Consider the following 16,492-nt stretch of genomic DNA (forward strand, 5'->3'; position numbering starts at 1 on the left):
GTTACAGAAGAGACCCGAAAAACTCAGGATTCAGAAAACTGGGCTGCTTTTAATGCAGCTGCCTGCAGCAGAGAATATACGTCATTAACACCCTCTGAAATTTCTTTTGACCTTCAGTAGTTGTGCACATTTGCTGCAGTGATATAGAAGTGTACACAGGACGTGTTGAGTACAACCTGACATTACTATTGGGTTGGTTGTTAGGGGCAACAGATTTGAAACTTTTAACCATGGGTCAGTAACACAATGCTTTTCAGTTGGTGTGTAGTTACTCTTAAAATACATTTCAGACATGCAGTAAATCATATACCTGTGGAGGTGCCACTGGAACAGACTGGCCGCTGGGCCCAACAGGACCGACTTCAGGCTGGACACCTTGCATCTGGGTTTGAACCTTATGCAGCACAGAGAGAGAACAACGTAATGAAAATGAGGCAAAAAAGAAAACAGACAAAGAGGATGAAATTCCAAGACCAAAGATATATAGTTTAAGGGGCACACAAAGTTCAAAGGTATAGTAAATCGACAGAGGTATAGTCTGCAAGTTCTAAAACTTGATTTAAAAATATACTGAATTCTAAAGCCCTCAATGCACAGGCAAATCATCTTCAACACTATGTGCTACATGACTCACCAAGGACAACTGCTGCTGTTGCGTTTGGTCGTTTTGTGTCTGTGAGCATGCCACCTGGGGCTGAAGGTGCTGGCTGGGAGGGGAGCTGTAGGATATTCCAGCCTGAGGAGGCTGGACCTCAGGAGGGATGGTGGGACCAGGTGGTCTGTCTCCCATGTGACTAACTGTAAGAGGTGGAAAAGGTGTTTAATTTATGAAAATACTCTAAATGCACTCACTTTTAAATATCAAACTATTTCATTCTCATGCAGTGGGCTATAGGTGTATTTGACTATAAATCATCTTTGTTACACACCTCCTCCTGTGTGCTGTAGTTGTTTGTGTTGGTCAATCTCAGGATCCTCTGACTCTGGCTGGATGGTGGCCACACTGTGACCCTGAACTTGAACTGGGACTTGCCCAGTTGACTGGGGAATATAAGGGACGCCCTGTGCCATGCCGGTCATTTGGGTTGATTGAGGAGTGTTATAGGTAGAACTCTGAAGGCCTTGCTGGGATGCAGGTTGGGCAGCCATGTGTGTGCTGTGTTGATTTGGTTGTGGAGGGACATAAGGAGCCGGCTGTGGCACTGGCTGGGACTGATGCACCTCCATGCTTGACTGTTGGCCTGGTGGCTGTGCTGGAGGTAACTGACTCTGCTGTTCTTCCTCTAGCCTTCTCTTCTCCTGATCTTCTCTGACCTTTAAGACAGTCAGCAACAAATGTATTCAAATCCCTGAACAGCACATGTACATATATTCCTATGACTAAGATAAGATTTTAAGCAAAGTACATAAATAACATTAGATGCACTATGGAGAGCATGGACACACCTGCTGACGCTGTGCTCTCTTACGACTGATAAGAGACGCCCTGTCCTTAATGGCCTTCGCAATGGTCTTGTGGTCACCTTCACACACGTAACCAGACTCAACCTACAGCACAAAGACATTATGTACAATATAGCAATGAACACTCATTAAACTGTTTATTTCCATTATTCATGCAGTCTTTAATATTAACTGTATTAATGAGGTGTTGAATTATTAAAAGACTGATTAAGCTATTAAAAGTTCAATTCACCATTTCCTGAGCCACATCCTCTGGGACGTCTTTGTTGAGGTCAAAAGAAAACTCAATAGCTTCGTTGTCTTTGTACTTCCCCTTGAGTTTCTTCACATCCTCAATTCTCAGCCACAGCTTAATAGCCACCATCTCTCCATCGTCTTCTTCTGCCAACTCCACACGCACCCCTGTGTCCTCCTGGAAGAAGGCATGGTTCAGAAGGTCCTTGATCGAGTACCTAAATAGAGGGAGACAAGCAGTGAGCAAATGTACGTTTTCCTGGAGAGCTAGTCACCCTGTAACTTGTTACATGTGCTCTTAAATTAGAGACCTCTCGTCCTTGTTCTGGCGAATACATCCCTCGATGATCTCCTTCACTTCAGGAATGGCCACCTTGTCAAAGCTGCCCGGCTTCACCCCCTACAGGAAACACAGAACCCTGAATGAGAATGCTTCCTTTCATGATCTGACCTTTTCTTATTAGCTTGTTACCCTTTTCAGCTCAGAGGCTTTAGTACCACAAAGCTATTTCCCATATCCCAGTTGACTGGGAACTTTAAACTTCCTCTTTCAATTATGTTTTAGGATGAATCTCAACAACAACAGTAACAGTATGAAGTGGAAGGGGTTGCTTCTAAGAAACTATGTTAATGTAACATACAGTAATGTGTAAAAGATGGCATGCTTTTTACCTGGTGGCATTTAAAAATGTCAGAATGTCAGATGATGAAAAAAGGAGGGCATAAGTTAGTAGAGAAGAGGTAATGAGGTGATGAATTTAGCCAATAACAACAAACAACGGCATGGTGCTACAGGAAAATGGAGGACTGGATTAACAGCTGAGCAGAATGGCAAAACAGGAAGGACAACAGTCAATCTCCCTATGGTATACTACTGTAAAAACAAAGCATGTGACAATACTTAAATGTAGACTCAACACCACAATAGCACTTTGTTTCTCAACTGAGTCAACTGTGCTTGGCGTTCTGCAGTATGAGCCATTTGTGGCTCATAAAGAGAGCTAAAGAACTCAATTCTTAGCAGTGGGTTAAATAGAAAAGAGCTGAGTCATGTGGCAACACCTTCAGTATTTGGACTTTTCAGTTAATGATAAACTGAGAGTACTGGTATAGGTATGGGTTTAAAGGCCTATTTTGTACACACCGTAGGAACAAGTTCAACCTCTTTATCTATGAGACTATGACTCATATCAGTGATGAACTGTATAAATGACTAAACATATGCATTTTTTTCCTGTGACAGTTACTGCCCTTCTGTCATCACCACAAGACCATGAGTCGTTAGGAAAACAGTCTCATCAATCATCCACACCTCAGGTCTACATGCTTAATCAACACTAACCATAATTCAGAAGGGAAGAAAGGGAAAAGGGTATGAGGTGGAGCCAAGGAGCTTTCTAAATAGAATGTTTCTCCTCGAGGGTTTCTATTTTGGGAGATTTGGAAGTTATACACTGAACTTGATAGAGGTGAAATACAATAAAAGAAGATAGAAATGTATTGTAAGCCTGATATAAAAGGTGTCAGCAGGAATATAAAAATCATTCCAGAATGGGACACTAGCCTTCTTGGCACATAGGAAGAGGTGAAGGCAGGGCAGAGGGGTAACATGGAGGGTTGAAAAGAAGACTTACGCTGGTAACTCTGCGGTAGATCTGTGCAGCGTTCTGGCACTCTGAGTAAGGGTACTCTGAGGTGGCCATCTCCAGCATGCACATTCCAAAGGCATACACATCCACTGACTCGTCGTACTTCTCCTCATACATCTCAGGCGCCATGAACTCAGGGGTACCTTAAATCAAAACAACTATTCAGAACTCTCGAACTCCCTTACTGATTGAGTAGGCTTCTCACAACCCATTGCCCCTCTGCTCCTCCAACCCGTGAGGGGTTGAGGAAGAGGAGGATGAGAGGAGTGACCAGCCTGTTGACATCTCCCGGAGTAGAACCTGTGAGGTGAAAGTTGGAAGAGAGAGAGAAAAAAAAGAAAAGAAAAGGGGGAGGAAAGCAAAAAAGAGACAGAAAACAAAAAAAGGAGGGAGAAGCTGGGCTCAGTTAGACTGCAGAGAAGAAAGCACGTGTTTGTCTGTGTAAGACCTTCACATGGTGACATACAAGAATGTAATTAAGGTAGCCAATGTGCAGAACACACTTGTTAGCCAAAATTAATGTTTTTTGCAAGGTTCTAAAGAATAATACCCAGGCCAGGAAACCATGTAATTTGTTCAAAGGAATATCAATGATCTCTGCAAGAGAAATATGACTAGCTATGGAAATAACTTTTGTCAAGACCTTACCTTACAACCACAGTCTTTTATAATACACTCACCTTTAGAAGTCTGACTTACCATCTCGTCTTCACCTGCAGGAGGAAACTGTTATGGTAAAGGCTGAGAGAAGCAGATCCCATAGCTAGTTAATGTGCTCAGCAGTGTGTCTTTGCACATCGGCCTCGTTCTATAGATTGATCATTTTACATTCAATCTCAGGTCTTACACAGAAAAACTGGTTTATTGAATGAAATTGTTTTTGATGTTTATGTGTGTTACAGCACACTGTCACACTTACCAGGCCCATAAAAGTTCATACTTACTTAATGACCAGCAGTACCCTATTCATTCCAAACAGCAGAATGGGGCACAGCTGAGGCTAGAGCCTACATTTTAAAAACATACCCAAGAATGTGAAGGTAAAAAAAAGAAATAAATAAAAAATAAAACAAACAAAAAACAAAGGCAAAAGGCTGACAGAGAGAAAATGGGGAGAGCTCCCTGGACACAAAGATGGATCAAAAAGATTCTGCGGCCCTGCAATATTTTAAAAGACAGTAAGAGACAAACACTAGAAAAAAAAACCTGTTGAGGCAAACCCATAGAAAGAGAATGTTAAACATTATAGGTATAACTGGCAAACAGACCACATATTTCCAAACCACAGAACAAAGACCAGTCTAAGACAAAAGCAAAGGCCATACCTTTAGCCATGGCCAGGTTAGCCTGCAAGAAGGCATGACAACTATTATAATAATGATATTAATATTTAACAGTATGAGAAACGTTAGGCGCTACTTACATTCAGTAGGTGCCTGGAAAAAAACCTCTCTTTTTTTGGAGAAACATAGAACAGAAATATTCTGTACAATGTCCAAACCTGATAGAGTCACTGTGCAAGTGTAAAGAGAGAAAGCCTTGTGGTTATCTGCCTAAGATTACCACAGTATTTGGCCTCCATTTGAGCTGTGGTTTGAGAGACAGCTGAAACGCTGTGGTCTGTTTTTGAACATCATTGTCAGAAAAACAAGTCAAAGGAAAATACCCTCTTTAAACACCATCATTTTCAATACAAACATAATATGACCTCAGAAAAGGAACTGCCCCCGAGCAGAACAGGAACGAGAAGGTAGAAATGACTTCGGAGTCGTACCTATAACACTCTTGGCAAATGATGAGCGCTTGAGTGTGGCCAGTCCTAAGTCTCCAATCTTGACGGATCCTGTTGGGCCTGTGATGAAAATATTGTCGCACTTAAGGTCCCTGTGGATGATGGGGGGTGCCCGAGTATGAAGGAAGTGGAGCCCCTTGAGGATTTGTCTACACCAGCTCCGCAGCACTTTAATTTTCATCACCTTGAACCTCTTCAGATATCTAAAGGAGAACAGATCATCATTTTCAAATATATTCTGAGAAGAACAGAATTAAAAGTGCTAGCAAACATTTTCTATACACTTCTTTATAAAAGCTCCTAAAAAAGAACAAATGCACTTCATTATATCCTAATTATACAATAAAATATATTTTTGGACATTCTATTAAAAAGAAAATGTATTTTCTAAAATGAGACAAATGGTCAGAATATAATAATCAATAAGTCAGGATTATATAGGGGTGGGCGATATGATATTAGATCGTTAAGGTTTAGAACGTGTTGACGATTTTCCAAAGCAGAGAGATCGTACTATCACACCTTTTCAACCACCTAAAGAGACAACATCCTAAACAGAATGCTGAGAGTGAAACGGCGAGGAGACCAGCCACAAGGGCCTGCAGAGGGAACAGGTAGCTCCAGGTAGCTTTTTGTCAAAAGTCTGTTGTACTTGGCACAAGTTGGCAAAATTGCACAAACTGATTAAAAAATGTTCAGAAAGAATCTTTGGCCTAAATGCTTTGTTATATATTTTTTCTTTTATGGCTATATGTTAGCATAGATAAATACTTTGGTTGCACTGTTAAGTAATTTTTAATATCTTTTCCATATCGCCCATCCCTAGGATTATATTTTATTAAAAAAACAGCCATGATGTATAGGGTTTGTATGTGTTCTGCATTAATGTTTCTGTTAGCTCTGGCCCTTTTGAGACTTACGTTTTGAGTGTGCCAGAAGTCATGAGTTCAGTGACCAGTACAATGCACTTCCTGCCTTTGGAGGGTCCCTCCCAGGAGTCGTAAAAGCGGACAATGTTGGGATGCTGTAGTCCCTTTAACATCCCTGCCTCCTCCTTGAAGCGCTGCCTCTCTGTCTTTGACAGCTTACGATCCTGCAGGAGACAAAAAGCAAATACTTACAGATTTCACATATCATAGAGTATTAGATAAATACGTAACTGATGAACCAATGAACAATAACAAAAACAGTAACGTGCAAATACTTGGCATAATAAAAACTCAATAAAAATGGCAAGTAAAGATTTATTTCTAACTCTAACCCAGTCATTCCCAGTTTGAACAGTGAAGGAGAAATGTAAGGGATGTATACTGAAAACAAAGTATTGGAAAGTTTAACTGAAAGGTGGTGCAATTTACATTTCCTTCTACACATACAAAATTGCACATATACTCTAGCTGAGGCACAAATACTGTACATACAGTTGCGGTCAGAGGGATGTCGCCCTATTTTGTCAGGCGGACTACCTACGAACCAAATTAAATGTGTCTAACTTTGTCCTGGATACCAAGAAAACCAATGAGAAAGAAGTCACAGCATGACTGAGTGGACTAATCTCATACAAACAAATATTAAATAGGCTTGTTACACCAAATCAAATCTGTCCTCTTTACTAATACAACACTGACTGCACTTATCTCAACAGGCACACATCACTCTGAAGAAGGTTTAAGTAGATTTGTGGGAAAAATAAATCACCATAATCAGTAGGCAAAACCAATTCAATATACAGTCTATCACATTATGTGTAAAGATGTAGAAAACTACTTGATTTAGTGTTTTAGAAAATGTTAATCACAACATCATAATGTTTGTAAACGGATTATTTTATGGATAGTAATTTCTGCCTTGGTTTGTTCTGTTCATTTAGACAACGATGTGTATCGTTCATTATTCATAACATAATGATAGACTGTAATGAATATTATCATTAATATATTGCCCAGCACAGCAGACTGTTTGGCATGAAGTGAATATTGTGCTCACTGCAGCCTGTATTAAGAGTAAACAAATGTCTGGCAGCTGATGGGTTTGTCAATGAATCATAGCAAAATGTATGCAAGGCTGATAGCATTGTTTGCCCAATGGAATTTACCATACTGACAAACACATACACATAAACTTACTGATGCATAATAAGGATTGGCAATAATGCATTTTGTAGGGTCTGCGTATTAACGAAAAAATCTGCAATGTGTAAAACCACCCTTCTCAAGTGTCATTAGTAATTCCTGGCATGACCTACATTTACAGTATGCATGACTATAGAGAAGCAAGTCTGTGCCAGTTAGACAAGCCAGTAAAGCCCTGCAACCTAAAACCCCCCAGGGACCTGGCCATAGGCCAAGCTGTCCAGGAAATTCAGTCCATTTGTGAGTGCAGAGTGAAGATTTGACTTTGTGTTTCAGCAAGAGATAGAAAACCTTCCAGTGACAAACAACAGTTAAATAAAAACGTAACTGAAACTGCTACAGCCTTTTTGAAGGTTTTTTGGTGGTTTTAGGCTGAATGTTTTCAAGGTCTGAGAGAAACATAGTACATAGAAAATAAGAAGTTAAAGGGAAACATATGTTAACAATTAGGAGCTAGGGAGGACACTGAATCAGGGAGCAATTTCAGGAAACAGAAGGTGAGGGAAAGTGAGCGAGTTATGGAGGCTCCACCACGCATTTGGGGCCAACTGACCTACTTTCCAGAGCATTTATCTATTGTGGTTCCCCTCTATTTCTGCATCATGCAAAACAGCCATGGCAGCATTCATAACCTTAGAGTTTCTACGGTCTGCAGCACCCCAACACCTACAAAACATACCACTGTAGGACCACCCCCACATTGATAACTCATTTAAAACAAATGTACAAGTCCAAACTAGTTGAAAAATAGCATTTCCCGTAAGATACACTGATCTGCTTAGCTGACATCTACTTGAATTTCTGCAAAGAAAGAAGGGAAAGAAGAGTATCTCACTCACACTACTGTACTCTGACATTTTCCCTGAGTTACTCAGCATAAGCCACGACAAACTAATTACATACCTCTCTTACCACTTAAAAGTATGCATGATCCAGGGCCAGTAAAATCCCTCGAGAAATGTATGATCTTGCAATCATAGAAACACATCACACTCCCTTTGACTGTCACTTGAAAGAGTTCTTTGGCCTGTGCCACGTCCTGCTGTTAATGTCACTTGGAACAGTTTTAGTTGTGGTAGTCTCTGTTAGATCCACAGATCCTAATCCATGAAGCCAAATATCCACCACTAACTTAACAATGTGAGGGAAACAAACAAAAATGCTCTCTCTCATTGCCTCTATAGCTACCTATCAAAGGCAGACCTCTTTTCTCTGTCGTTTATTTATTTCGAACAAATAAAGATTAAGATAAAATTAAATGGTTAAAGAGATAAAGAAAAGCAGGACAGTCACTTCAGACTGGACTCTACTGAAGACAGGGGGAAAACCATCCATGTATATTTCCGGATTATGCCAAAATATGTGATTTTTTGATAAATTTGATAAATTACTGTTATATTTGATAGATCTGAAGATGGACATTTTCAAAATAAGTAGGACAGGTGGTCACACATTATGTCCCTTTCTTTCTCCCAATGTTTACTGTGCTTCTTCTGTATCAGCTGTCCAATAAAAGCAGCAACAACAAAAAAAATGTCTGGCATGTTTGCTTGACTGACAAGTGCCTCTGCCTATCAGCTGAGTTGGCTTGCTTATCTCACCTCAGTTCCACTTAGGCTCTCCCATATTTGACATAAATGAACCATCTGGTCTAAGAAACTCAACTCAAGATGGTATGAATCTTATTTGATCCAGTGTCCATGATACATTTTTCTAGAGTTTACAGTATCATCATATTCTAGATACCATTTGTTTGGAGGCTTTAAATGTCGATAAACTAGGAAACCTACTCCAGCAGGCACTCAGAGGGCGAGAGCAGCGGCAGGTGAATCACAGCAGCATCTGACAGAGTGGGCATGAGTCAGCTCAGTAAATAGCTGTGTTGCCACCACTGCCTGCAATATAACTCTGTGTGCTTGTGGAGTCTCTCAACTGAGAAAATACTTGGGAAAAATGCAGTAGTGCAAGTGTGTAAAATAATATGTACACACACACACACACACACACACACGCACGCACGCACGCACGCACGCACGCACGCACGCACGCACACGCGCGACATGTGAGTGTGAGGATGATGATTCAGCCAAATTGTACCGTCATGATAACACCATCCAAATTAACAGTGAATACATTTCAATCTCAAAAAACAAAGGCAGTACTGACATTTTTGTTGACCTATGTTTAGTGTTTTCTCTGAAGTAGTGCATAATGTTTTTTATGTGATTTTGCATGCACTGACATTCATAGCTATTAAAATTGTGACAATATTTTTGACCATAATTGCCAAGCAGAAAGACTAACTATATTTCCCAACTATATGAATCCCATCTAATGATCTAATGACAGATAACCACAGTATCACCAAAGTAGGATAGAAACGCACTGCTTCTAGGCAAAGAGCGTCATAAATAACCCAAGAATCCTTAAAAATAGACTGTGAAAGAAGCCTGTGATCGTGCCATGGGCTGGCTCTGTCGGGTTCCTGCTCTGAGGGCTAGATAGAGATCTGGGAGAGGGCTAGATAGAGATCTGGGAAACGGCTAGGGGGGCCTGAATGCCAAGAAGCCATCTTTAAACAGTTCCACCCTAAATGTTACTAAGTTATTGCATTAAGTGCAGCATGACTCTGTGGACACAAGTTTTTGGTGTCCCCATGACACTGTGGCACATGTCAATTAGGTCAAAGATCACCATGACTGTCAGCTGAACTGTCATCACAAGACAACATGATGCCATTTTACAATAGTCAGTATGACTACCTGATTTTCATTTGGTAGAAACTAGGCACTAAAGGCACAACGAGATCACCATAATGAAGAGTAAAGGCACATTACTTAATGTGTCAAGTACAGTAAAAATACAGTTAGAGATCCAGTTAAATGAAAGCAACCAAATGTTCATATTTTGCTTTATAATTTAGTTGATGTGTGAATCAGAGGCTTCAATAAATACACAAATTAATTTAAAGCAAGAGGTGCTTCCAATTGTCTTTATCTGAAAGAAGCCTATACACTAGTTAATCCACCAATAACATATATGTAGAATGTAATATACATGCAATGAATTCCCACTATAGTCTAAGTTTTGAGCCACATCTAATAGAACTTAAAAAAAAAACATCTAATAGGTTATAGTATGAAACGTGTTTAGTAGCTATACGCAGGGCACATTTTAGATCGAATGAATGAATACTTTGCATCAAAAAAAGGGCTGAATAATTGGATAAAATAGCTGCAATAATTCTGGCCAATATTGTTTAAAATTGTTGGCATGTACTGGTGGTCTGCAGAGTAATACAAACAGCTTATCTGGTTTGGACAAGCCTGCAAACATGTCTGATAGAACCTTCCACATTCCCAGAAATAAACTATGAGATAAACTTATTTGACCAATATATTCTAAGTGATCAACAAAAAAATCTTGGTCTGATTTTAGACAAAGTTTGAAAGGTCATAACCACCCACATTGTTACAGTCACAAAGGAACCAAGACTGTCAAGGTTGCTTTCTGGTCTATTTTGAGTGCTGTGATGCACAAAGCTGGCATTCAGTCCTGCTGTATTTTTAACTGACATACTCTTTATTCTGATACATTTAAATTACATTCAAGTACTGAGTGTAATAAAATGTAGATGCAAATGATATGAAACAATTTTGAACTAATTGCAATACCCTAAATGCCTTTAAAACACACAGGAGTACAGCTGTTGTGAGATTACATCAATTATTATTATTATTACTGCAGTATCATAGCTAGTGTATTAATGTTTTACAATAAACTGCAGCACTGATTATTAGTCCTAACACAAGTAAATGGTTCAAGTATTGCTGCCTGATAGTAACAGGTTAGCTACAGCTCAATTATTTACTTCACAGGTTTTACTGAGGAATGCTGACAATACAGTTATTTTGTTTGTTGTATCTAACACATAGAAATAAATTGTGAATATTAAAATCTTTTTATGGTAAACCTAAAGATTACCAATAACCAACCAATAAGAGTTGTATTTTTTCCTTGCATTACAGTAAAGTGATGTTGTAGTTACTCTGTTATAAGCCTGTGAATGTTCTCATTTGTCCAGGTCATCGTTATCAATATATAGCTACTCTGTAATTTGCCTTTACTCACTTAAATCCACATGACTAAGAAATTATCAAAAATCTCACTGTGTAAATATTTTGAGAGTCATGCACAAAATGAAGAGTCACTATGTCACTATGTTAATCTACTTCTGTATAGTGTGTCTGTCCCAGCGGATGCCATCAGCCAACTGGACAGGCAGCACCCATAGCTTCTAAAGGATGCCTGAGGTTTTTATTCCTCATGTTTCAATATTTGGCTTCAGCCAGTACTGGAGAGGAAGGAGGTGGGGAGGCAGGGAGAGGAAGAGGACATGAGTGAAGATGGATGAGTGAGCAAGAAAGGGGAGGCTCCTAAATTTATTCCTTTTCTTTCCCTCGACTTCCTTTCTGTGGTGACCTACTTATCGTTCAGACATGCCTGCAACATGAGATCTGAAACAAATGTCTGGGTTCATGGGTGGGTGAAAAGGGTAGACGCCTAGAAATTCCTAAGACGATTGTGGACAGATGGCCATTCGGACTGAATAAGACAGGGACGTTTTATTTAAACTTTACACACAAAGTGGATTTGCTGGTCCAACAGAGTAAAAAGCCTCTAACTACTGAAGAACTTGTCATGACATTTGCTTCCAAATGTCCACTTGTGTTAGAGAAGAGAAGAAGAAAGAAGGAGAACTGGACAAAAGTCTGGCCTTCTGAAAGGTCTGTAGAACAGCTACAAAGTCCAGCTGCAGCACAACCAATCTTAAAACTCACCTTGAGACGCGACATGGAGAAAGCTACATGGGTGACAATGATTATGAGGAGATATATATTAAAATGTATCATTCCCTGAATCGTATCATGGCCCATGTATCTATATACCTATCACATGGTCTTATAAAAAGGGAGAGATACACACCCCTCCAGCAAACTCGTTTTTCAGGTGTGTAATGAGCATTTCAGCCTTGCAGGACTACTGGTGTGGCTCCAGATTTAATTACATGTTTAATGAACATTAAAGGATATTATCAGGGGTTGCCTCTAGCTCACCAGGTAGAGTGCCCGCCCCATATAGACTCAGTTCTTGGCAGCAGCCCGAGTTTAAAGCCAACCTGTGGGCCCTTTGCTCCGTGTCATCCCCTCCCTCTCTCCCATTTCCTGTCACTCTTGTGCTGTTCTAAAAAAAGAGAAATAAAAGCCCTAAAATTATCTTTAAAAAAAAGGATCTTAGGAGGGAAAACCTGTCAGACTTGTTTCTTTAGCATACAGGCACGGGTTCTACTCAGTGAACGAACAACATTACTTTCTGCATCACTGATTCTGGCATCAACAGGAAACAAAACAATAAGTCAATCTAACCGGATGAGACCTCCTTTTCTTCCTCATTTCAACAGTACAATCTTCATATTTGTTGTGATGGAAGGAGGATAATTGCATTTTTAGTGCAAATAAATTTAAAAAAGGCCAATATACTTCATCTACTGCCAAAAGCTCCTAAAAGGAAATGGCTGTTATTATATAAACGTTAGAAAGTACACTGAACTATTTTAACTAAATAGTATACAGAAAATAATGTATTTTAACATAACACTCTACTAAATATGCCCTCGAGATGCATAGGGAATGTAACACTAGCACTTTAGTGATCATGGGACAGCTTTAACAACCATGTGAGAGGGGATTTCAGCTCCTCGTGTGTAGCTGAACTGTTTCTAGCACTGAAACTCTTGAGATGAAAGAGGAATGAAGGGGAATGAGAGTATCAGGTTACGTGTTCATATTTCAGATCTGACCACGTGCATAAAACAAACTGCCTTGTTGCACTGGATAGGTCTCCCAATAGTAGCGGACAAAGACCTGGTCCGATCCTACACCAACTAGTTTAGGGGAGCCTCTAAGAGACTCAGTTACACAAAGTCAATATGGGGGAATTTTTTTATAAACCACACAAACAAAACAGGGGCACATTTTGGTTTTACAGGAAGTCACAGCCAGGAGACCGCAAGAATATGTTTTCTGACAGTTTCCCAATGCCTTGTGAATAAATTACAGAATATCATAAATCTCTTTAGTAACCTGGTTCTGGTAACTCGAGATGTTATTCATCAATTGTTGTAGCCCCATTACTAAACACTTAATAGCATTAAGGGCCATCGGTCATCTCTCATCTACCTTACATACCACAATAAAGCATCTTGGCTTAAAATAAGTCAAATGTATGCCAACCAAGTAAAGTAAATATGAGCAATCACAGTATCAAGGTAAAAAAAAAATTGTTTTAAATCACATACCTTTCTATGCCCTCTATAATAGTTGGCAAAGAACATATGGCTTTAGGGGCATTATAAAAATGTATTGTATAATATTAAATAATGGAGGTTGATGGGCATTAAGTGAGTTTTGCTTGAAAGGGGTTAAAAAATCAGAAACGGTGAAATGTGATTAAGTTAAAAGGGCGGGGGGTGGACTGATAGTTTAGAAGCAGGCCCCGGCTGGCCTGCCAGGCTTCACACAGGAGATTCCTCTGTCAGGAATGTGACCCATTTTACATTCACACAAGCATTTAGAGCAGTAATGCACTGAGCATGCGTGTGAGTCAGTCTTGGGGGGGCGGGGGTGCACGTGTCTGTAATCTTCACATTGTTCTGAAACCAGTGTGCATGTGTAGCTAAGGTTGTATGGGCTGCCGGGTGAGGCCTATGCCTCTCTGACAGAGTGAAAGCGTGACAGTAAAGGCAAACATTCATGTGGTGAATGAGGTCAAACTTTGCTTTGGGCCATGTTGCTGCTTTAACCGGACAGCAGAGCTACCGTTTCTTCACAAGCATTTTTAAGAAAAGCACTAACTATTGGTCAGAAGCAGATTAAAAGCAAAAATATGGACTATTTAGTATATAAATGAGCATTCTATTCAGATAATAACAAAGAAATAAGTTGAATAATTAACTCAAGTATATTAAGGCGCACACAATATTTTAAAACCTGGTCATCTTTTTATTCCTACTATTGCTACATTTAGTCCTGGTACTTGCAAATTATATTATTATACATTATATTATTACTGACTTATGGCAGTTTAGATATAGCTTGCTACATCTTCAAAAGGGGTTGTAATAACCTAAATATTTAATCTCACCTTTCGCTGACAAGAATTTGCTCAGTTGTAACTTTTAAATGTATTGCTACGGTAATTCTCCGTCGCTGGAAGGCCGTAATAATTTTTCAAAATGGTGTTTAATGTCCTCTGCCAGTGTGAAAACTGATTGGAAAATCATTATCACGACTGCATCAACTCTGCACACCAACTGCGTAATGAAACAAAGATATGGATATCTCTTAGTGGTAAAAACATTAATTATACAAGCCCTGATAAGTTCTGGTAATTTGCCAATGTCTTATGGTGAAGTAGAAACTTTTACTTTAGACATTCAGTCTTAAGTGCTGTCATGCCTAACAGTATGGACTGAGCTGCACCACCAACAAAAAAGAAAATAGGGGAAATGGAATATTTTTTGTATGCTTTTCTGACTAATGCAGTGCGAAACAATCAAAAGGGAAATGCTAGTTATGTCTCTCAGAACGGAAATGACAGAGGCTGCGGCTCAGGTAACAGTGAAAGGAAATTGCTTTGGCTCTACTCCACCATTCTTAAGCCCAATAAAAGCAAACAGCCTGATAAAAAAGAGATGATGACACCTGTAGCAGGAATTTAACACTAAAGGTGACTTAATCAAAAGACAAGCCATAACTGCTATCAATAGCAACAATGGAAGGTACGTAATAAGAACATTGGTTATATCAGTTTCATACCTGAAGCTCACACCATGCCACCTCCACCGTGGTTTCGGTGTCCAAACCCTTGTACACAGTCTTGAAGGAGCCACGTCCAATTTCTATATCGAACTTTAGGAAACGCCCATCTGGTGATGTTCCTACTGCTTTGGTCTCTGCCTCTTCGATGTCGTCCTGCACTTTTTTCTCAGCTTCTCTCTGCTCTGCCTCTGCTCGTGCCTTAGCAGAGTCCTTATCTTCTTCCTCCCCGTCTTCTTCATGATGTACCTTCACTTCAGTGGTGTTTTCAGGTTCTGTTCGACTTGGCAGTTCTGTTCCTAAGTTTGGTGCGGCGCGGGCTGCTACCACCAACACCTCTCCATCACAGGTATCTTGTACAATGACGGGCCCCTGCTCTGAAGGCACTACAGCCACCTTGACTATTTCTTTTCCTTCTTCTCCTTCTCTTCCCCTATCAGCAGACTCCTCATTTTGAGCTAGACTTGGTTCAGCCCGCGGCAAATGAGCAATAGCAGCAGCCTGTTGCCGTTGGGGGATGACTTCTCTTCGCTGAGGTGCAGGGATGGGGATTTTACTGGGTAAAGGGAGGGCCAATGCTGTAGCATTGGAATCACTGATGACACTGCGGCGCAAGAAACGGTGTTCAGGGTTACATCGATCACGCTCCATGGTGTGATGCCGGCGTCTCACTTCTGTTGGCCGACACTCACTCACCATCGAATCGGAACCAGAACTGGGGCCATTTCCGCTCCTCTGAGGGGGAGCCAGGAACTTCACCATTTTGTCGTCTGGCTTTTCCGACATCCCACCACCCACACTAAAAGTAAGGGGGTACACTAACTGAAAAATTAAAATAAGGATACTTCCATGTCCGTCATATAGGCTTACGTAAGCAGTATCGATTTGTGCTTTAAAAAGAAAAAAAGATAGAAAGTCTTACAACTTCTATCTCCAGCTGTCTTTTTTATTGCTCAAAGACTTTATATATAAAGTGAAGAGATTGGAGGTGTAGGATGGGAGGCGTTCTCTTGTAAATGGTAAAAGATTGAACAGCACAGCAGAACACAGAGTGCTGATGTTGATACTCAAGTCTCTTTAAGTCCACATCATCCATCCTGTAAGACACAGGGAGCGGCTTCTATCAAGCATAAGGAATCACTGGTGAGGAAGAAACATGCACAGCCCACAACAGACTCCAAACTTCCTACTGTGGGCAAAGACAGGAAGGCGAGATACTCGGAATATGCTCCAGTCCAGTTTCACTGCAAAAGAAAAAAGGAAAAAAAAGCTGTCTGACATGTTTCTAAAAGTAACCAACATTATGTCAAATGTAAACAAGATCTGTAAGAGACAAGCCTAAGT

At 40.1% G+C, this 16,492-nt stretch overlaps 1 protein-coding gene across 3 annotated transcripts in view; it reads right to left on the reverse strand.

The window, feature by feature from the left end:
• The window catches only part of LOC310949432 (serine/threonine-protein kinase WNK1-like), a 29,281-nt gene that overhangs the window by 10,368 nt on the left and 2,421 nt on the right, over positions 1 to 16,492 (reverse strand). For all 3 annotated transcript variants that reach the window (XM_083916905.1, XM_083916903.1, XM_083916904.1), the window contains exons 2-11: positions 15,149 to 16,392; positions 6,060 to 6,232; positions 5,122 to 5,342; positions 3,333 to 3,490; positions 2,010 to 2,098; positions 1,697 to 1,916; positions 1,447 to 1,548; positions 930 to 1,314; positions 635 to 798; positions 311 to 394 (exon numbers count right to left, since the gene is read on the reverse strand). In XM_083916905.1, coding sequence (XP_083773031.1) covers positions 311 to 394; positions 635 to 798; positions 930 to 1,314; positions 1,447 to 1,548; positions 1,697 to 1,916; positions 2,010 to 2,098; positions 3,333 to 3,490; positions 5,122 to 5,342; positions 6,060 to 6,232; positions 15,149 to 15,934 — 2,382 coding nt within the window. In that variant the 5' untranslated portion in view covers positions 15,935 to 16,392. The remainder of the gene's footprint in view (positions 1 to 310; positions 395 to 634; positions 799 to 929; positions 1,315 to 1,446; positions 1,549 to 1,696; positions 1,917 to 2,009; positions 2,099 to 3,332; positions 3,491 to 5,121; positions 5,343 to 6,059; positions 6,233 to 15,148; positions 16,393 to 16,492) is intronic.

The sequence above is a fragment of the Echiichthys vipera genome (genome assembly GCF_963691815.1).
Source record: "Echiichthys vipera genome assembly, chromosome: 7".
In the NCBI taxonomy this organism is placed as follows: domain Eukaryota; kingdom Metazoa; phylum Chordata; class Actinopteri; order Perciformes; family Trachinidae; genus Echiichthys; species Echiichthys vipera.